The sequence below is a fragment of the Panthera uncia genome, chromosome B4 (genome assembly GCF_023721935.1).
Source record: "Panthera uncia isolate 11264 chromosome B4, Puncia_PCG_1.0, whole genome shotgun sequence".
NCBI classification, from domain to species: domain Eukaryota; kingdom Metazoa; phylum Chordata; class Mammalia; order Carnivora; family Felidae; genus Panthera; species Panthera uncia.
This window is the reverse complement of record NC_064809.1, coordinates 116758284-116781107: the sequence shown is the minus strand read 5'-3', so window position 1 is coordinate 116781107 and position 22824 is coordinate 116758284. Positions and strand designations below refer to the sequence as shown.

Here is a 22824-nt window from a genome sequence, read left to right as displayed (position 1 = left end):
TTACCGCCCATTAGACTGTGATAGATGAGCCGTCCAGCAAAGCACTTCTTTCCTTTTACTCCAATGAATAAGTGATTTTGGCTGCTTCATGGGGAAGAGTCAGGTGCCTAGGTAGAAACTCGCAAGTGTATTTATTGCCTAGAAACTTAGGAAACAATCTAAACCACTAATCCTGATTTAAGAAGGAAGAAGTAGAAAACAGTCTTGAATTAAAAATAGAACTTAGAGGGGCACCTGGGTGGCTCAGTTGGTTGGGCGTCTGAATTAGGCTTGGGTCATGATCTCGTGGTCTGTGAGTTCGAGCCCTGCGTCAGGCTCTGTACTGACAGCTCAGAGCCTGGACCCTGCTTTGGATTCTGTGTCTCCTCTCTGCACGTCCCCTGCTCACTTGTGCTCGTTCTCTCTCTCTTTTTCTCTCTCTCAAAAATAAAAATAAACATTAAAAATGTTTTTTCTAAATAGAACTTGGAATAGATCTGGTCCTTAAATGTTGTAGATGAAGCACATCAACTTTTTGTAGATCCATAGCCCAGAGATAATTCTAGCATGGCATTTGGCCCAGAGGTCTCTGACTGGTTACAGACCTGTGTTGAGACCAGCAGGGTTTTGCAAGAGGTGACACAGTCCCCATATCCAATGCTTGGCTAAGAATGGGTTGCATTTTGCCTTCCTGTTCTGACCCCCTCCTCAATCTTCCCATCAAGCTAAATTAGGAACAGTGCAGTGCTGGAGTTTGTTTTTTGTTTGTTTGCTTTTTGAATGCCAACTTCAAACAGGGCTTATGCTATTTTTTAAGCACAAAATAATTCAGAACATTTGCCTAAACAAGTGCTCTTTTTTTTTTTTTTTTTTAATAGCACATACTTCTCCCTCTAAAAAGCTCAGAGTCAGATTAAGAGCCCATTAAGCATGTGTGCTGTTCTCATCTGCATCAGCTTCTCTACAGGTCCCCTCCAGGCAGCCCTCGGCTGGGGCTGCTCCCTTTCTGTCTTACCCCTTCTCTGCAGGGGCACTGCATTCTCTGAAAAGGCCGGGCCTAAGGAAGAGACTCAGGAGAAAGGCCTGCCTGTCATAGCCATGAGTGGGGGGAGGGAGAGGAAGCTGACTTCTTGGCTGTATCACTTCAGCATCACACGCCCTTCTTAGAACCTCTCTGTTAATTGGCTAGACCAGACAATTCTACTCTACACCCACCAGCCAGGCACCTGTTTAGCTGTTTCTCAACATGATGAAAGGCAACAGACCAGAAAAACAATCTCTCCCTGTTGCAAGGGACTGGGCTGCCAAACTTTCTATCCCAAGGAAGGGGCAGGATAAGCCCCTCCTCACTCCTTCTTTTGAGTCTTTTCAAAGTGCTAGTCTCCTTAGAATGTGCTGAGGTATGAAGGCTGAGCAACATAAAAGGAATCCATCTTAAACTGAGGTACATCACCTGTACCTTATGTTGTTATCTGCTTTTAATTTATGGAGGAGCCACCAACTGATATGTAACAGGAGGTAGAAAAAATCTGTCCCTCCTAGACATCTTCTCCAAGGAGGAAACCAGCCATCCAGTCTCCATACTGTCTCCAGCTGTGGTGTCCTTGGTCTTAGATGCGTCTTACACATGGGGAACTGGCCTCATCATTCTGCAAAGGTAGACCATGCAGAGTGGTGGCAGTGTTTCAATAGTGAGACCTCGAGCTCACCACATCCTGGCCTTGCAGAAAGATCAGGAAGTTCTGTTCAACAGTCCCTCCCTACACAAGCCATCAATGTGAATTCAATTAACAGCATATTTTTAAAGTGCCAGTTAAGATGATTAAACATCGGTTATTCTTAATGAAATATAGAATACATTTATTAGCCACCTTCCCTCTAGATCATAGCAACAGAGTTTCAGTAGTGGGAGAGGAGGCTGATTTGGGAACATGAAGCAACACAGAAGAGGGCAGTCTCAATGGGCAGCTAAAAGACAGCCCTGGGTTCCTGGGAAATACAGAAGTGGGGGGTTCCAGAAAATTGGGGGAATGGCAAGAAAGGGAAAATGTCTTAGTCCATTTGGGCTGCTATAACAAATTAACATGGCCTGAATTGCTTAAGTAATATGCATTTATTTCTCACAGTACTGGAGGCAGATTCAGTGTCTGATGAGAATCCATTCCCTGGCTCATAGAGGGCATCCTCCTGCTGTGTCCTCACATGGCAGAGAGAGCTAGCTAGGTCTCTCTTCTTTTGTAAGGGACTAATTCCATCATGGGGCCCCATCCTCAGGACCTAACCACCTCCCAGAGCCCCCCCACCCCTCCAGATACTATCACATCAAGGCTTAAGATTTCAAGGTTCCTAAGAATTCAAGATATGAATTTGGGAAGGACACAGACATGCAGTCCGTAATAAAGAGAGATCTCCAAAGATATACTTTACCTACTTTATAGTTTTGCCCAGGGTCATGATGCTGTCACACACCACTGAAGACAGTTGAGAAGTGATTCAGGAAATTCAGTACATTGAAAATCAGAGGGCAGGGCTCCTGGGTGGCTCAGTCAGTTGAGCATCCGACTCTTGATTTCAGCTCAGGTTATGATCGCAGGTCATGGAATCAAGCCCCACATCAGGCTCCAAGTTCATCATGGAGATTCTCTCCCTCCCTATTCCTCTGCACCTCCTCCCCACTCATGCTTGCTGGCTTGCTTTCTCTCTCTCTTTCTCTCTCTGTCTCAAATAAAATTAACTTTTTTCAAAATGACAGGGAGTTTTTCAGTGTAATACTTTCCCAAGAAGTTGATCTTCCAATCTACCGAATGCTAGTAAAGGATCTCAAGAACACAAAATGCCAATTTAGTTAAAAATCACAGCGAATGTTCTATTTCTGATGATAGTGGATCTTGGATAGGTGAGACCAAATCCACACTCCCCAAGGTCATGGCAGCCTCCAATTAAAATGATGGTGGAGACTCTCAGCACTTGCAAACATCCCTGTGAAGACTTTGTAGATTCTTTTTATTTTTATTTTTTTAATTTTTTTTTATTTTTAGAGCATGAGTGGGAGAGAGAGTAAGAGAGAAAGAGAGAGAGTGAGTCTTAAGCAGGCTCCATGCTCAACATGGAGCTCAGTTTCACAACTCCAACATCATGTCCTGGGCCAAAATCGAGAGTCATATGCTTAACCAACTGAACCACCCAGTTGCCCTGACACCATGTAGATTCTTAAATTCATTTTAAGACTCACTAGCTCCTCATTTAGTTTTCTACTTGAAAACCTATCTGAATGCCAGAAGAAGATCATGGCCTTCTATTTTGAAACTGTATCTTGCAATAGAATGTTATTTGTTTATGGGATTCCAATTTCAAATTGAGTTATTTTTGACAGAGTGCTGCGTGTAGTGTCAACATACAGGGCCACAGTGAAGAATGTCTTAATTTAATTTTCTTTTATGTGTTAATTCTGTAATTGCTTCTCAGCCACACAGCTCAGTAGAGTGGGGGCCATGAAGTACTTGCTGGGGGTGCTGGCAGGGAAGGACATTTTGTAAGCGTTTTTAGGCATTGATGGGTATACGCGGAACATTTTATTGCCAACAGGTTATTTAAGACTGTGCAATTAAAAAGTAATTAGCGTAACTAAAGTATTGAGGGTTTTAGATCTATGACAACTGGAAAAAACGTAAGTGGGATATTATAAGATAAAAAATGCGCAATTATGGGAATTTTTTTTTTTTTCAAATACGTCTGTGTATCAAAAGAAATTTCTAGCAGGGTTTGCAGCCAAGATGATGCTCCTTGGTTATTTTGTGCTTTAGGATAATAATACTTAAACCTTTCTTCACTTACCTCCCACCAGTTATTCTTAGAGGCACGTTGGAATGAGGGGGCTGGCAGGGAGATGCCATGAAGAAATGCTAGAGAGAAAAAAATGACATTATGTTAAACCAGTGAGGGAGAGGTGGCAATGAGGGGCCCTGCAGTGTGTGAAAGAGCCTGAACTCTACAGTCAGACAACCTTACATTTTAGTCCTAACTCTACCACCTCTCCTGCATAAGGCGCTTACACTGAGTATCAGCTTCCCCACCTGTAAGATAATGATAGCCACAGCGCCCACTCATAATTCTGGACAGTGGGTATAGTTAGTAAGGTATTGTCATCCACAGGGCCCTGCATCAAGCAGGGAATCCAAGACCTGAATAATGCAGAGTGGTTGTTTCCCTCATAGTACCTCTACACCTTAGCCTCCACAGAGTCTTTAGGAGGGAGCACCTTGAACTGTTGGTGGGAATGTACATTGCTGCAGCCACTGTGGAAAACAGTGTGGAGTTCCTCAAAAAAATTAAAAATAGAAATACCATATGATTCAGTAATTCCACTACTATTTACCCAAAGAAAATGAGAATGCTAATTCAAAAAGATATATGCACCCCTATGTTTATTGCAGTATTAACAATAACCAAGATATAGAAGCAACCTAAGTGTCCATTAATAGAGGATTGAATAAGGAAGATTGTGCGCACACACACGCACACACACACACACACACACACACACACAATGGAATATTACACAGCCATAAAAAGGATGAGATCTTGCCATTTGCAACAACATGGATGGACCTACAGGGCATTATGCTAAGTGAAATAAGACCAAAAAGACAAATGGATAGGATTTCACTCATGTGGAATCTACAAAATAAAACAATTGAATAAACAAAAGGCAGAATCAGACCTATAAATACAGAAAACAAACAGAGTTGTCAGAGGGAAGGGGCTGAGGGGATGGGCAACATGGGTGAAGGGGAGTGGGAGGTACAGTCTTCCACTTATGGGATGAGTAATCATGCGATAAGAGGCACAGCATGGGTAATATAGTCAATTATGATATAAGGGCTAATGTTTAGACTTAATGACAAATAGGACTATAAGTGGCATAATACCGTAAGTATGTCATTACAAGACTGATTCTGAGTAAGCAATTCAGAATTGTTTATCAGTGTCACATTGTATGGTGACAGATGGTAGCTATACTTGTGAACATAGCATAATGTACAGAGAAGTTGAATCACTACATTGTACATCTGAAACTAATGTAACAGTGTCAACTAAACTCACATTTAAAAAAATTAATGTTTATTTATTTTGAGAGAGAGTGAGAGCATGAGTGGGGAGGAGGGGCAGAGAGAAAGAAAGAGAGAGAAAGAGAGAGAGAGAGAATATCCCAAGTAGGGTCTCAATCTCACAACCTTGAGATCATGACCTGAGCCGGAATCAAGAATCAGATGCTTAACCAACTAAGCTACCCAGACACCCCCCCCCCAAATTTTTTTTTGAAAGATAGCACCTTGACATTTCCACCTGCCCGTTTCCTTCTATACCTGCCTTTGCTCTGGGGCAGTAGGAGCAGGGCACAAGACAGTGAGCAGCAAGATGGGGAAGAGTTTCTCCCAGCATGCAGAATGTGGCAGGTGATCCTTTCCAGACAGAATTAGCAGAAGGCAGCACTGCCTATCTATAGGTGTATATGGGGAATCAAAACACTAAAATGCTTCATAACTACTATTTTTTTAAGGAGTGTCTGCCACCCAGACTGCTTCTGCTCACAGCACCTGGTGAGAACCACTGCTCCAGGATATGACTATATTAGGTTGTTTTTAATTAAATGAAAACATTCCTTCCAGATCTGGTATTCATTTACCCACAGATAGCATGTTGGGTCACCTTGAATGTTGCTGGTCTAGAACATTCTAGAAAGGGGGAAGGCAACTGATTCCCAAGTCATTTGCCTTGGTTCTAAAATTTACTGGTTTGCAAAGGAAAATAATGGTCACTTATGTCATTTCTTCCAGAACATAATTGCCGAGCATGAAATTCGTAATATCTCCTGTGCTGCCCAGGACCCAGAAGACCTCTCAACATTTGCTTATATCACAAAAGATTTGAAGTCCAATCACCACTACTGTCATGTGTTTACTGCCTTCGATGTGGTGAGTAACTACCATCTTTGAACAGATTAAATATTTCCCCCAATATACCTGCATTTTATTGAAAGCTCAACTTACAGTTAAGATACTTGGTTTGTTTATCAAGTGTTCAGATATGTCTAATGTAAGGTACTTTGCAGACTAAGTTTTTCTGAGCTTTTTCTATATTTTCACTCACCCATTAAATTTAGAATTCTATTTCTCCTTGGTATCTGAACTGCTATTGCTCAACTACTAACTTGATTTTTCATATTTGACAAATCCCTTTCTTTCTTTGGTTCCAAAACATAGTAATGTCTGTTGGTTTCTCTGGTGGCCATTTTTAAATAGTAGGGCATAGTAGTCCAGATTTGTTAGGAAGAAAAATAAATTTCAGTGTCTCATACATTATTTGTGGTTTTCTATATTGAAAAGTAGTCAAACAGTTTTTATACCTACAAATTATAATTGAGAACACCAAGGTTTGGTTCATCTGCTTATTCAGAATTAGTCTGGTAATGACATACTTATATTATACCACTTATAGTCCTATTTGTCATTAGACTAAACATTAGACCTTATATTACAAACTTGAAAAATGAAAGCAGTGGTAGAAAACAAGTGTTCCACTAAGATAAACAGATACCCTCAGTATGGTACCAATTCTTGAGGATATCTCTAAGAATCTCTAATACAGTACACTGGCCATTCAGCATTTGAAGCAGCGAGAACAGATATGGTTGCAACCATGAAATAATCTGTAATCAGAAGAATCCTAAAATGTCACTTTAACTTGACAGTTTTGCCCTGTTCAATGTGTTTGAAATATACATATTTAAATAATTACACAGAAACTGCAATATAATAAATATATTCTTGGGAGGCCGGCCCATAGTTCTGTGTCATGGGTGAAACTTCTTGGAACAATCTTTTTCATCTCTGGCTAACACTGAAGGACCAACGACCACCATAATCCAAAATGTACACCATTCTAAGGTACATCAGGCTCATGCTCAGAGCATTTGCTCAGAGCAAGTGGCACATGTCTTTCAGTTTTTGAAGACCGAAAATAGGAAAGAATGTTCATGTGCTATTAAAAACTTCCCTCTATTTTGGAAGGTATGTGGAAGTGGTATGTGATCATAGTAAGGACTAGAAAGCAAAGCCCTTGAAAGCTGCTTTTGAATATCTCTGGTTGTGTTTGTTTACATGAGATCAATGGTGTTGATTAAAGTCATTTCAGCATTAGATTTCTGGTGCCTTAAACATAATTTCCATTCTTGTGAAATGCAGTTGTTGCTGTAAAGAGCAAAATTCCATTCTATCCACACATATTTTGGTTTGCATGAAATACCTTTCACTATGGGAGTTGGATTAGTGTCATAGAAAGAACAGGCAGATCAGGGTTCACACCCCAGCTCTGCTTCCTGCACCCTGGTCTTAGACAAGTTGTAGGACTTTTCTGAGCCTCAATTTCCTTTGTCTATAAACCCAGGTACAGGGATTTGTACCTCACAGGTTTTCATCAGGATTGAAATGAAGGAACATATGGAGAGTGCCTCCTAAATAACAGGTGTTCAATGTTCCTTCCCTACCTCTTCCCTCTCCTTGCCTGTTTACATCACAATTGACAGCCTGGCCCTCTTTCTGCTAAAAGACATAAAATAGATCTGCCAAAAGTGTATTTATGATCCAGAGTTTTTCCACTGCTTTTATAAAAGAACTGAAAAAATAGAAGTGATAAATAAATAAAATAGAAACAAGAGAAAGAAAATATTGACTCTGCAGGCCTTATAATGGTATATTGCCTTCATGCAATGTTTTCACTAAGTGTTAACATTAATACTGTGATACTCTTCAGGATGAATTCCAGCCTCTCATTGAGTACTGCAGCACTTCTTTCTAAATTAGTTCTTAAAGTAACATATAATTGGCCTTTATGATCATACCCCAAATATTGTCCTATATTCAAACTAAAAATGATACCTATAGGTCATCTGCCCCCTTGAGTTTTTAGCAATGTATGTGTGATGCCAGAATACCAAGGTGAAATGTGGGGGAAGATAGGCAACTGTTTAGTTTCAGTTTCATGATGGCCCTGATACATTTGGAAAGCACGCAAAGAATTGCTTGATCTTTTAGCTTTTCACCCAGATGTTTGATTTACTGTAGATATTCACAGGCTTAGGATTCTGGCTGGTATCAGCTCCAAAGGATTTTCATCATCTACCACAAATCCACCATTTTAATCCTCTCTAGGTGAACACAGTTTGTCTAACTTCAAAAATAGTAACAAAGGCCACCAGACTTGACCAGGGCCTTTGAGCAATTTTGAGACGCAACAAGGTTTGCTTGCAGTAAAAAAAAAAAAAAAAAAAAAAAATCCTCTTTGAGCATGGATTTTGTATCTTTATATAGGGCAGTTCAATATTCAGTCTAGTCTTGGAGCCTTAAAATTTTTTGGTATGAGTCATTCCCCTGGGCTGCTCAAATTGCACACACAAAAAAAGCTGCAGGTATACATGTTATCTTTTAGCTGATATATATGAATACATACACATTTTTATTGCAAAGTTATTGCTGCTTTGACCTTGCAAAGCTTTTACAGGTCAAAACAATGTTTTTATGAGTATCTGCCATCAAGAAAATTCAGTGATGTCTAGAACACTTCAATTTATGGGGAATTAGATTTGAAATTCAGAGTGTTTTCCCATAGAAATCTGGGAAGGAAGGCCCAAGTCCCCCTACAAATCTACCATGTGAGTTTAACATAGTTCACTTACTAAGGGACGTTGTCAAGCCTTTAATATGCTCAGATGCCAGGAGGGGGTGGACTGCACCACGTCTCCCCAGCTCACCTGACCATGGAACTGTTTTCGGAGAGCACTTTGCATGGGTGGTGTTCTACAGAACTTTAGGAAATGTTATACTTTAGGATCTCTAAGCCTGTTTCCATTACTTAGAATCTATGATAAGTTATTCAGCTTGTGATTGTTTCAGTTTTAGATGACAGGTAGATCGATGCAAATAAGAAGACTAGAGCAAAAGCAGAATTAGGGGGCAGGTCCCCATGAAAAAAAGCCAGGATGTACCTATTAGCAAGCACCAACCTCCTTGCATTCTAGACTCTCACTGTCATGGCAGCAGATTTCTATTCCCATCTCTTAACTTGGAAGGCCCAGAACACATCTCATCTGCCATAGAACAGAAGGCTTCCCAAAGCCCACTGTCCAGGCAGTGAGAACTTAGAAGAGGAGGCAGCAATACAGCTGGGCAGAAAAGAAGGATGTGTCATGAGACCAGCTATAGGGGTTGAAAACAGGGATCCCACTTTCCCTCCCTCCTGCCTTATCTCAAGTGGCTGAAGGGGAATAGCATGCAGGAAGGATTGCAAGGGGGGAATGAGTGTTTCAGTGGCCACCAGATCCCAAAGCTGCAGTGATCATCCTTAGGAGGATGCTATAGGTAAGAAACAGATATAACCAAGGCCACTTGGAAACTGTCATCTTCTATATACTGTTCACTCATTCTAGATTTCTAAGTAATGAGAGGGGTAAATCAGAAAGATTTCAATGCATTCTCTGTGGAACTATCAGATTTATTGTAAAAATCTAGAAAGGACCTCATTTAATACTTTTAAAATATGAAAGGGGTTTTTTTTAATAGAATTAAAAGCCATGACTTGTTAGACACTTGCTAATTCTCATTTCTCTATAAAGAATATATTTGCAGTCTTTGGTATTTTTAACCATGCTCATTTGCTCTTACGTGCAACTCCCAAATTCTGTAATCTTGAGCATGCAGCACGTGGTATGGCACAGACTGGCTCAGGAATGTGCAGGCAACGTTGGAGTCATGATGCTGGTGGGTGGTGGATGTGGGAGACAAAGCTCCCTCTTTCCTGTGCTTTCTTGGCTGAATGTGGGCCATGAGAGGAACTAAACTGGAGAAGCAGAGATGATGAAATTGCAGGCAGACAAGTTTGGCGGACTGATAGTACTGTGCCACCAGTATGTCCCAGCAAACAAAGCATAGACAGAAAAGGACAGTCCAGTCAAGCACACTGTCCTGACCAATGAGACCTATGCCAGCTTCTGACTTCAGCTCTGCAATGAGTTTCTTTCTTGGTTTTCTCATCTGTTTAATGAAATTAAAAGTCCTGAGCCCCCTTTTTTCCAGTTTTATTGAGATATAATTGGCATAGAACCTTATATTTGTTTTAAGTATTCAACATAATGATTTATGTGTATGTTGTGAAATGATCACCACAGTAGCTTTAGTTAATATCCATCCACCTCAAAGTTAAACAGTTTTTCCCCTTGTGATGAGAACTTTAAGATCTACTGTCTTAGCAACTTTCAGATATACAGCATAATATTGTTAACTGTAGTCACTGTGCTAGACTTGACATTCCCGAGAACTTGTGACCGGAAGTTTGTACCTTTTGACCTCCTTCATCCATACTGCCTGTTTGTAAACCGTGAGAATATACAGGGTAGCTCAAAGTTCCTGGTGAGAAGTATTTAGGACTTGTGTTGCAGAGGTTATCCAACAAAGTGGGAACTTAGTGCAGAAAACTGTTGGTGGTAGTGGTGATGATGTTAGTTGACCTCTGACAACTAAGTTAATATTGTGTGTGGAGCCAAGCTGTAGCTGGCATTCTGTTTCTCATTTTCTCCACCTGAAAATGGCCCTCAACCTCTTTGACTATGAGACTATGAAATACGAAAGTACATGGCAATAGAAGGCAACCTTAAAGGGCATAGAGTCCTTTAGATGGAACTCTACCACTTTCCCTGCCTTATTTCCCACTTATGATAGCAACCTAAAGTGAAAGTCTGGTTCTGAAGCCACTGAGACTCCTCGGCAAGTCAGTGTCAGGAGGGATCCTGCTCCCAAGAGCAGTGAGTGGCTCTAATTGAATATAAAAAGGCAGCGTTCCCAGCCCAGTGGTCCCTATACACCACCACCTGTTCCCTCACCAAAAAAAAAAAAAAAAAAAAAAAGGAATAAATTAACACTGTCAACGTGCATTATATCTGTATCTTTTCTCCATTGGCATAAATCATTGAGAATTAACCAAGTCACAAAGTCAAAGGTGGGTGGATATTCAAAGAATAATAATCACTTTTTTCTCTTCATCCCTATTTTTTGTGGGGGAAGAAGGGATGGATGTTATTAGTGCCTAAAATCAACCCCATTTTTTTGTAAAGTTAGATCTAAGAAAGGCACTCTGAATTTTTTTTCGCAGATTGTCTGGCAGCATTCATACCTGTGTCCATATAGCCTCCCTGCAAAGAACTAAAACTCAGGTGTTCTGTTTAGAAGTGTAGCGTTTAGAATCAGGTCAGCACTTCTTAGACTTAGTCTGGCCAAGAATTAATCCTGTTTCCTCATCTGTAAAACAGAGCTAACAATAGTACCCACCACTTACGACTATTGTAAGAATTAAATGAGATAATGTGTGTCCACAGGGTGTTCAGCTATTCTCAGCTGCTGAGGACAGGAGAGGGGTAGTAGCAGTTGTATTCTTGTCATGAGAACCTGTATGAAAAACCAGTTTTTCATTTACAGCATGTGTTTGCTGCAGCAGCATTCCACACTTGAGGAACAAAGTCAAAGTCCATTTAAATACATTTATTGAGTGCCTACTATGAGTCAGGCACAGGTCCCTGCTCTCTAGAAGCTCATAGTTCAGTAGGAGAAGTAGGGACATAACAAATAGCTGCCATGAAATCATACCCTTGCTGCCCTGGAGTTGTGCCAACACCTAGCAGGGCTGGGGCTCTCAGAGGAGGCGTGCTCGGGCTGGAAGCTGAATGCTTACTTTGTGTAAACATGTGATAAGTTTGGAGGCATGACAACTGATTAATTCACTTGGGAGTGGAGAGCTCAGAGTATTACACACACCTGCAATAAGCAAGAAGCCATTTATATTTACTGTTTTTATTAAGCTAAGGAAATGGACTTGTCCATTTGAGAAAGATTTTCAATGAGAAGGGTTAAAATAAAAAGGGTTTTGGATTTGGGAAGTGCCCCTTTTCAAAGGCATCACAGTTTAGTAAAGGTTTACTGTAGCTTCCACTAGGAGCATTTACTTTTGAAAAGTGGGGAGAGGTTGAAATCGGGCAAATCTCTCTTTTGCATACCCTTTCTCCAAGTCCCTGTGGATGCCTGCTATCCAGCCAACTCAGGCTATGGTTTCATGTGGACAGGTGAACACAGGGCACAGGTGCATGATCTCCATGGAGAACCTTGAATGTTACAAGAAAGCAAGTCATGGCTTAAGGAAGGAGGGCCCAACCTCCTGGCTAATTAGGTCTTTGCTAAGCCAGTGTGCCCTCATGTACTCAGGATGAGGCATGAAGTTAAACCTTAGCGAGTAATGCTGGAATAATGCCCTGCCACCTTTAAAAATCTGATTCTTGAAGAACATTTGGTAGCAGGCAAAAACTATTCATGATTTAATGTTGCATGAGAAAGAAGCTTATGAAACCACATATCAAGTGTGATTTTAATTTTTTTAATTCACATATGTAAATATTCATATATCATATCAAAGTATTTGTATATATATGAATGCAAAAAGAAAACCAACCGAAACGCAGTATTGGCTATATTCCAGCAGAATTTTACAGGTGATTTTCTATTTTCTTCTTTATATATTTTCAAAATTGTATACATGTACCCCTGTTATAATTAGGGGGAAATATTAATTTCATGATTCTTTTGGTGAGCTGAAATTACCCCTAAAGAGGTTATCTGTATATTGGTCAGTCTGCATGTTAGCCCTGAACCAGATAGACATCTTAGCCAAATGCCTAACGTTTATTTCTAAATACTAAAGACTGTGATTGGGCAGTATTTACTTTTACAGATACAATCTATCGAGATTAATTTCTGGCTTGTACTTGAGAGAACTAACTATAGGTGGAGTTAAAGAGATGTCAATGAATTCTGTGAATATGCCCAGAATATTCTCAAGAGTTATTTTTGCTTCAAGATGTGGGTGAAGCAACTTGTAGATGAAGCTTAGCCTAGGTCTTAAAAAACAAGAAGTACAAGCAAAATACAGCCAAAAGAGAATTGTGGCTTCCTTCTGGAGACCCTGCTGAGGACCCAGATTAAAAATAACTCTCCTCTGTTTTCAGGGCCCTGATGGCATTGCATGTATTTGTTTGGCCTTTGTTCATCCAGGTCTACCTGCGGGAGAGAAAAGAGAAGGCAAGGATTGGCTCTGGCCATCCATAGTCACCCTTATCTAACCCTTAAGGTGCATGTCCTCTGATCTTAGGGACCTACCAGGCAGCTAATGTACCCTAAGCCCTACAGACACAAAGACAAATGAGAGAAAATACTAGTAAATACCATGAAGTAGAGCTGTGTAAAGATGCTGCAGGGCTGTCTGAGAATGTGCACCTTGCTTAGCCAGAGGGTCAGGAAAGGGGATTACGAGAAGGCTCCTGGAAGATACAGTGCCCCAGGTGAGCATTAACTTACCAGCCAAAGATGAGAGATGGGGAAAGGGTGTTTTGCTAAAAGAGTCATTTTATAATAGACAAAATACTTGAGCATTTGGAATAGTTTTAGGGGTGATTGTTGCAATGAGGACATCCTCTGGGAGGAAGGCCAGCCCCTTGGTTATAGCCTCTCTAAGCATTGGCCGGTGGATTGTCGAGGCCTGCAGTCTGGTCTTTGCGTAATATGCTACAGTTTAACATGGGGTCAAGTATATGTTCATCTCTAAACTGAATCCAGCTTCTAATTAGAATCCTGGATCTCTCAGGGTGGAAAGGGACCTAAAGGTCACCTGGACCAGACCCCGTTCTCAGTGTCGTCCCCTCAGTGGCAGTGATTGGTGCCACAGGTAGGTAGCCCATGGTAGCTTTAGCCCATGCAGGTGATGTAGGCATGGTCTTTAGTCACCAGTGCTGGTGTGGCAAACCTCTGAAGCTCCTCATGCTTGTGACTCCTCCGCCCTGTCTAGGGCTTCAATGCCCAGAGATAGCCCTTTCTTTGAATGTTTCTGTTGGCATCCTCTTCAGGCGTGGGTAACCTTTGCTGACCTCAGGAAGTAGTTCTGCTGACCCCCAGAGTCCAAAGAATAGCCAGGTATGGGCCCGTAGTTTCCTAAGGCTGTGGAACTAACATTTGTTTATTCCTTCAATTCCAGTTACTGAAATGTGGTGGTTTTGTGTTTTTTTTAATGCTAGCAGAAAGTGCCAGAAGATAGATCAGAATGGTCTACTTGCAAACAGTAGCTTACCAGCCTGGACCAACAGGGCCCTCTCTCCCTGTGGTGTCCCATCCCTTCTCAGCTCGCTCACTTATTGAGGTGTCACTTTCACCAGGTGATGAGAAGGCCACATATGATGTAGCTTGTCAGCCATTTTGGTAGTAACGGGTTAAACAAAGTGAGCTCGCAAATGTATGCATGAACAAATGGACATCATTTATACCATGCCTTCTTCCATCAAGGATTTAAGGCAACCTACATAAATGGGTATGATAGATCCAAAAATAGAGGTACACACAGATCTGAATTAGGTAAAATACAGACTAAAAGGAAGATCAACACCAAGGGAATAGATTTAACATCAGTATGCAGACCACAGAATTGTATGTAGTTATTAGAGCCAAGCCACAAATTTGGCTCTGAGCTTCCTGGAGGTCAAAGCAAATAGGGAAATACATGTCTCCTGTATTGGGGAGTATAGCCCATCCTCTCAGAAAACAAAACTTCAGTGAGACTGAAGTCTGAAAGAACTTTTTGTCCTGAGTCTCTCCATGACACAATATTGTCTGATAGTATCTCACTAACATTCATACAGTGAATCTCCAAAACACAAGTTTCCCTCAGTGAAAGCAGAACACCAGCAGATTCACAAAAAGCAACAAGGCAGGGAGCTGAGTGGCACAAAATACTGGCTCATCTGAGGTCAGATCTGGGTTTGAATCTTGGCTCTGCCCCTTACTAGCAGTGTGAATTTGGCCAGGTTAATCAATCTCACTAATCCTGAACCTCTCACACATAAAATTGGGGGCGATAATTCTCCCTCTCTAAGGTAGCTCTGAGAGTTAGGTAATCTACATCAGGCACTTAGCAGGTCCCTGGGACATAGTAAGCAATGTCATGTGCTAGTTGCTGCTAGGTCTGCTTTATCATCTCTGAGATGAAATAGAATGTGGTTCAGGTTCACAGGTGGTCTGACTCGGTACAGCAATAAAACCTAGCACAGCTGCAAGAATGTACTGAGTGTGTATCTATAAGTTAATGTCCACATACAACATTTTTCAGCTGATCTTGATAGAAATTAGACAGTAGAAGGTTCAACTCTTTGTACTTAGAAGAGTAGAAAGAAGTATTGGGGTTCCAGGTTAAAGGAAGAGCTAGGTAGTCTAAAATTCAACTGAGCAGATGTTAGAATTGACATCCAGTGTGAAAACTGAAGAGCCTAAATTAGATCCTTGGCCTAATGGATGGCCAGCCCTACTGGTACATGGAGGTGAGCCACGGTAACATCTGCAGTAGGGCCTGGGTTTTGCTTGGAATAGTTTCCGACCCTCTCTGCCAGAGAATGCAAAGGCACTCAGAACCCCAAGGTGATGGGTAAAGAATAAGTAAGATTTTTTTGAGCTAGACTATTTTCTTTTTTTTTTTTTTTATTTTTAACGTTTATTTATTTATGAGACAGAGAGAGACAGAGCATGAACAGGGGAGGGTCAGAGAGAGGGAGACACAGAATCCGAAACAGGCTCCAGGCTCTGAGCTGTCAGCACAGAGCCCCACGTGGGGCTCGACCTCACGGACTGAGAGATCATGACCTGAGCCGAAGTCGGCCGCCCAACCGACTGAGCCACCCAGGCGCCCCATAGACTATTTTCTTTTAAGTATTAAAATTGACAGGCTTTTATTTTTATGACTATAAAATTATTCAACTTCAGTTGAATAAAGTTCAAAACATAAAGAAACATAAAAACTCATTCATCATCTCAACACTCCGTGTTAACCATTAGTAACATCTTAATATATATCCCTGTTTTCTGTGCACATAGATACCATCTATGTTTGTATATATCCATATATTTTTAGAGTCTTTTAACCAGTTTTTTTTAATGACTGAATTTTCATTTTAATTGGCTGCCTAGTGTTCCACTGTGTGGATCTATGCAGTATACCTAATCCGTCCTCTATTTATGAAAATGTTAAATATTATAGTATTCTTGCAAATATGCCACTGAACCCTTCAGCTTAAAAAAATGTTCAAACCCCCACTTTATCTAAAAATGCTTGTTTTTTTTTTTTTTTTTCCTTCTAAAAATGAAAGAATGCTTTTGTTTCCAATCCCATCCCAGGCCACCTCCACAGCTGCTCCTCCAGGCCTGGCAGTGGCCTGGCTCTTAGGGATGGAGATAAAGCTTATTGCTAGAACAGAATCAAAAGGCACCCCTGAAACAGGGCATCCCAGACAGAACCCCAAACTAGATAGACGCAGGAGGACATGGTGGATTCCCAGGGCAAGCAAGGTCAGGAACCAGGCTCTTCCTGAATTTGTTTGGAGCTTTTCCAACAAGGAAGGAAGGATGAACTCTTCATAGGAGGGAGGGGATGCAGGCTGAGGCTGCGCTTACTGGGATAGTCATTTTAGATCCCACCTGCCGATGTTCTGTACATGTGGCAAGAGCATATTTACTGTCCAGTGTGCTTAAACATTTCTAAGTTTTGGGCTCCTGGATGGCTCAGTCCTTAAGCCTCAGACTTCGTCTCAGGTCGTGATCTCATAGTTGGTGAGTTCAAGTCCCAGATCAGGTGAGTTCCAGCCCCACTTTGGGTGAGCCCCACTTCTCTCTCTCTTTCACTTTCTCTCTCTCCCTCCCTCTCTCTCTCTCTCTCCCTCCCTCTCTCTCTCTCTCTCCCTCCCTCTCTCTCTCTCCCTCCCTCTCTCTCTCTCCCTCCCTCTCTCTCTCTCCCTCCCTCTCCCTCTCTCCCTCCCTCTCCCTCTCTCCCTCTCTCCCTCTCTCTGCCCCTTGCTCACTTGCTCTTTCTCTCAAAAAAATTTCTAAGTTTTATGATCTGGTTCTTCCTTTATAAGCTATCTGATGTATTCACTTCTTCCTTTGTTATAATGATTATTATATTAGGGAAATGATAAGTACTAATTTTTCAAATAAAACACAAAATTATAAAGCAGAAAAAAAAATCCTAGTGATGCATCAGTCAATATAAATTAATTACCTGAGTGGCCAGAATTTTTCCTAGGGGACAGATTGTCCATATCTATGCTGAAATTTTTCTAACACCAAACTGATGAATGTGCTAGGCACAGCCTCAGTGACTAGGGTGCAGGAGGACAATGGGGACATCTCTTTGTCTCTCCATGAGCCTCCCCTCATCCACGTCATTCAGTGAGCACTTCCTGGACACTTGCTACAGACCAGGCATGGGCTAGGCATCAGGAGCTCAGCCCCTGACACATGGAAGAAGCTCAGTAAGTATCCAAGGTGATGGTCAGCTATACTCCTGACTGCCTAGAGCTCACAGTAAATGCAAGCTTGCCTATACATCTCCAGTTTGTGTCCCTTGATTACGGTTAAGATCTGTCCTTAAAATACAATGGCTCTGCAAATTCCTCTAATGTAGTAATTCTTAATTCACAGATCAAAGACCCCAGGAGAAACAGGAAGGGGTTTAGAGATTGTGATGTTTCCCTAGGGGTGGTAGTCCCCATTGACTTGGGATTCCCTGCCTTCATCCTAAAGAGCCTCTGCTGGAGAGGGAGTGTTGCTTGGCATCCCTCATCATGAAAGGGACACTTCTACTGGTTGAGAATCCCTGTGATGATGGATCGTGTTAACTCACAAAGGACACCCTTTCCCGGGAAGCTGCCTGGTTCTGGCATGAGACCCAGGCAAATTGTGTACCTTTAGGTACCCTCATCCCAGCCAAGATGCATCAACCACCCGGGAGCTTCTGTATTTAATGTTTTTATGCTTTTTCTTTTTAACAGTTTGCAGAAGTCATTTACCTTAAGTCTAGTTCTAAGGTATAGTGGTCAAGAGCATAGCCTGTCAACACCTGGATTCAAATCCCAGTTCTGCCTCGTGCTAGCTTCATGGCCAAGTTATTTAACTGTTCTGAGCTTAATTCTCTCACATGTAAATTAGGAATAACAATAACCCCAAAGTTATTAATAATGCCCACAGAGTTGTTGGCAGGATTCAATGAGATAGTCCATGTGAAGCATGTCATATAATGTGCATGGCACACAGAAATCATGAGTGTTGGCTGAATTGTCATTGGGTAAGTGTAATCATGAGTGATTCTCTAAACAATCCAGCAAGATAGATACTGCATATTAAGAAAAATGAGGCTCAGAGCATGCTCTCCCCAGTAATCATTGGCTCAAGGCCAATTGCCATAATATGATTCTGGAAAGAGACTCCTGCTGGAAAAGCCAAGGCATGTATTTTCCAATAAGCTAGAAGGAGCAGAAAGAGCCAAGGTCAGAGACCAGCCGAGTTACAGCATTTGAAAGGTGTAAGGTAGTGAATGTAAAACTGAAGGAGTTTGAATTTATGCTCAAGGGAGTTAGTGGCTAGAGATGAGGACATCGTTGTGCCAACTTAAAAGGAAATTCCAGCACTCTGTGGTTTGGGCTAGCATGTGTGAAGGGACACCTTAGTGCCTACATCTAGCTTCTCCACAGCCAGGGCTGAGGGTAGGTGGCTCCAGGAGTAACTCCCCATGACTACGTACTGTTCATCCCAGCTCAAGGCTGGAAGTTCCTCTTCCTACTACCTGAATGAGGATCGAACCAGCCTTCTGTAGCATTGTGTGGTGTTCCAGTTATCTATTGCTGCTTAACGAACCACTCCAAAACTTAGTGACATAGGAGGACATCCATTTCATTATGTTTATTATTCTGTGAGTTAGGGGTTTGGGCAGAATACTGTAGTTCTGCTCTTCTCTTCTGCTTAGCAGTATCTGGGGCCTCCACTGAGGTGGCTCGGATGGGACAACTCTATTGGGGCATCTGTCTGGGGTCTTGGGCCCTGTCTCTGTGGCATCTCCTAGGGATTGAATGTCCAGTATGACTCCTTCACTGTGTATCTGGAAGCTAGGCTGGGATGACTGCAACTGCTGTTTCTTTCCAGGCAGCCTCTGCCTTTGACCAGCTTGGACATTCACATAGCATGCTGACCTCGGGGTGGTCAGATGTTTTACACATGGCTAGTTTCCCTCAGAGCAAATGTTCCAAGAGGCCTGGGTAGAAACTGTAAGGCTCCTCGTGACTGAATCTCAGAGGTCCCCCTGTGTGTGACTTCTTCCACATTCTGCTAGTTGGGAAAATCAGTAAAGTCAATCTAGATTTAAGGAGGCAAAGAAACAGACTCACCCTCTTAGGAGAAGGTCATGGCATTTACACAGAGGAGAGGAACTGATGGCAGCCATTCTGGAGACAAACCACCACACATGGGTAGGGTTAAGAATATGGGCTTTGAGTCACAAATATTGGTTCCTATCACAACTCTGTAACTTTCTAGCTCTGTGATGTCAGGCAAGTTACTTAACCTCTCTAAGCCTCAATTTCCTTACCTGTAAAATAAGGATAATGATATTTTGCAATAACTGTGATAATATTTAAATGAGATAAATCTAGTGCTTGGCACAATTGATTCCTAACACCTGTAAAGTCCTCACTTAATAGTAGCTATGCTGCCTATAATAATACCATATTACAGTGTAACTTTAGTGTAACTATAGTAGTGCTGTTTCTCTGGTTTGTCCTTTGGATATTCATTCATTCATTCAGCAAGCATTTACTGAGTGCCTGTGGTATGCCAGGCACAGTTTCAGGCACTGGCCTCCCAACAGTTGCAAAGATAATAATACATTGAAAACAGTAATTGGGTTGTCAGGTGTTTTGAGCAACATCGTTGGCTCTTCAGTGCCAGCCAGCATCGCTGGGGTTGGCAAGCCTGGCTTCAAGGAGGAAGCAAGGGATGGCCACCTAAGCCTTTCTGATATTGCAGTATTAACTTCTGGCTTCGTCCTAATAGAGACTCCTACTCCCACAGTAACTCTCCTCTGCCATTTAAATAGTGGGAATGTTACTAAGGAGAGGCAGGAGATATGAACCTTCCTCTCCATTCAAACATGTGTCTGCAGATCCCATCTGATGAGTGTCTCTTCCCCTCAGGGGCCCTGGTATTTCAGTAACATGGCACTCAGCATTCAGAAGCCCCATCAGAACCACTGCTCCTCTGTCTCATGCCCATGGACCCTTCCTGGCTTCCATAATCACCACCTCAAACATTGAAGTGATAGAAAAGATAGGAAAGGAAAGGTAACAGTGTCCAACTCTTTACATAATCATAGGAGAATAACTCAGTAAAGCATTCTAAAATGAAATGAAAAGCAAGATGTCAAGAGAATGCAAGCCAAATCAGGAGAGGCCATTTGGCACAGTCTGGTCTCTGTGTCTTATTTGAGCAGTTTCCTAACACCAGGAACTAATTAAAAATGAAAAGGCAGGGCTTCTAACCCAGTACCTTTCAAAATCTTTAGGCTTCCCATAATAGTCATGTGAAAAATCTCACTTGCTCAAATGAGCATCTTCAACTTTGATTTGAAAACACTGGAGCTTTAAGTAAATCTCACTTTCAGGAATTTGTTTTTAGGTTAGTGATAAAGGAATTCACACTCATTAAGCTCCACTGTTCCAGGACCTAAAAGCTGAACATTACAGAATTGCTGAATCTGCCATCTTTCCCTTAGTCCATTTGCCCACCCAGAGCATGAATATGTGCTACATGGCCCTGACAGATGGACATCAACCATCTCCACAGTTGTGCTGAACAAGACCAAGAGCCTGTGACTTCACATGGAGACTGCAGAAATCAGAAACCCCAGTCTGCATTTCAGAGGGGTCCCATCTGCACACAAGGAGGCAAGGCTGACGATGACATGAGTGCCAAGTGTAGGCAGACGAAGGGTTCAGCCCTCTTTGTACAATGATGGCCGGAGCTGTCTGCCAGCCCTCCTCCACTATCATTTGTTGGTGCACTGCTAATTTACTAGTCTGACTCATCCTTGGAGGCAAACACGGGATCAGTGTTCATTGCAGGAAGTGCTCAGTTGGCTGTGCGAGGTTCAGTGTCTCCAGCAAGCACACGTCTGTCTTGTGGGGCCATCATTTCATAACACGTCACTCGAAGAAGAAGACACCGCTTCTGTCAAAACAGTTTTCAAGCTCGGAGGCATTCTCCCTACTTGGGTCCAAGACCACAACAGTCTGGCATTGATCTGAAACCTGGTCTGTCCAGAAATCCACAGGCTTCTTTCACATGGCCTCTGAAGGCGATCCTGTATCTCCTTCACCATCTTCAAGTGGGAATAGTCCCAAACAGTTCTCCCCAGAATCATGGGGATTGAGCTGTTCCATGTGCTTGACTAGAGGGGCTAGAGATGGGCACAGTTGCAAAAGCAGCATAAGCAGAATGCCATTTCTGTGTTTTGAGAAACCATGAATACACATTCCAGGGACACTGATCGGAATGAAAACTTGGGACAAACCATGCCTGCTCTCTGCTTGTGCAGTGATTTTAAGAAAGCTCTCTGTGACTGATAGGCATCTACCTCTTCGGTGCACTTGTGACCTCAGGGGTGTTGTCGAGACCCTGTCTCCTTGGGGTCACACAACATCATGTTTTCTTAGAGAAGACGGGGTGGAGCTGTGCTGGGAAGAGAAGGTAGAAATCGAAGATACGTATCGGGAGAAGAGAAAGGAAAGCTAGAAGTCATCTTGAAGGAATGATTGAAGGTCTGACGAAAAGAACCTTTCTCCCAGGCACTGCTTGGCATGGCATTCAGGCCTGACACCGTCTCCTGTCTCTTGCTGATTTGATGATAAAATATGGAGTGGACCCACAGGGAGAGCAAGCGCCTCAAGAAATAGATGGATAATTGGCTCTGTTTGCATGCTGGCTGCTGTAACTGTGAGACGCCACACCAGCATGACTAATGCCTCTTCCCTCCGCCTAAATTAGATTTTGATTGTGCTTTAGAGATGTTCACTGAATCACAGATGTTTGAGGTAAAAAGACCCAAACTTCTCAGGAACACCTCCTGTGGAGTGTGTGGGCTAGTCCTCACAGGCACAGCTGAGGCGCTCCCAGAACTAAGATGAAGGACCAGAGTAACCCCTTATCTTCCAAGGCCTGGGAGCAAACCAGCTGCCCATGAGGAGGCTCAGAATGGAGTAGGTTCCTGGGGCCAGTGGGTGGGGGCCTGCTCCCTGTGGAATGAAGTTGGGGGTCGGCTCCTTAGCATGGCTGAAAGAGAGGCATCTCATTGCTGATTAATGACATATAGACTCCAAATTGGACCTAGAGTTTCCTGTTTTTCACAGATTTCCACTGACTCACTGCCACAATAAGTAGAGTAGTTCAAGGTCCTTGCTAGTTCACCTCCCACAGTGCTCCTCAGCCACTCAACTTGGCCACCCTGTAGTACAACCTAATAAACACTTTCTCTTTACTCTTGCAGAATTTAGCCTACGAAATCATCCTAACACTGGGACAGGCATTTGAAGTCGCCTACCAGCTTGCACTACAAGCAAGAAAAGGGGGGCATTCCTCTACACTTCCAGAAAGCTTTGAAAACAAACCCTCCAAACCCATCCCCAAGCCCCGTGTCAGCATTCGCAAATCAGTGGTAAGTAGAAAAGATAACAGATGTTCTGAAAATCTTGAGCTAGAGGGAAAGGAGGTTGCTAAGTGGGCCCTGAGTGGTGTGGGACCTGCATTTCTGTCTCCCTTGGCCTCCTCCTGGCATGCATCCTTCATCCTCCCAGCCTGGTTCCTGCAAAGTCTTGGGGGACCGTCTGCCTGA

At 42.4% G+C, this 22824-nt stretch overlaps 1 protein-coding gene across 2 annotated transcripts in view; it reads left to right on the top strand.

Annotated features, from left to right (window-relative positions):
* LOC125919459 (ankyrin repeat and sterile alpha motif domain-containing protein 1B-like) overlaps positions 1-22824 on the top strand; it is an 84388-nt gene that overhangs the window by 50917 nt on the left and 10647 nt on the right. For both annotated transcript variants that reach the window (XM_049626142.1, XM_049626143.1), the window contains exons 7-8: positions 5817-5954; positions 22480-22647. In XM_049626142.1, the coding sequence (XP_049482099.1) occupies positions 5817-5954; positions 22480-22647 (306 nt within the window). The remainder of the gene's footprint in view (positions 1-5816; positions 5955-22479; positions 22648-22824) is intronic.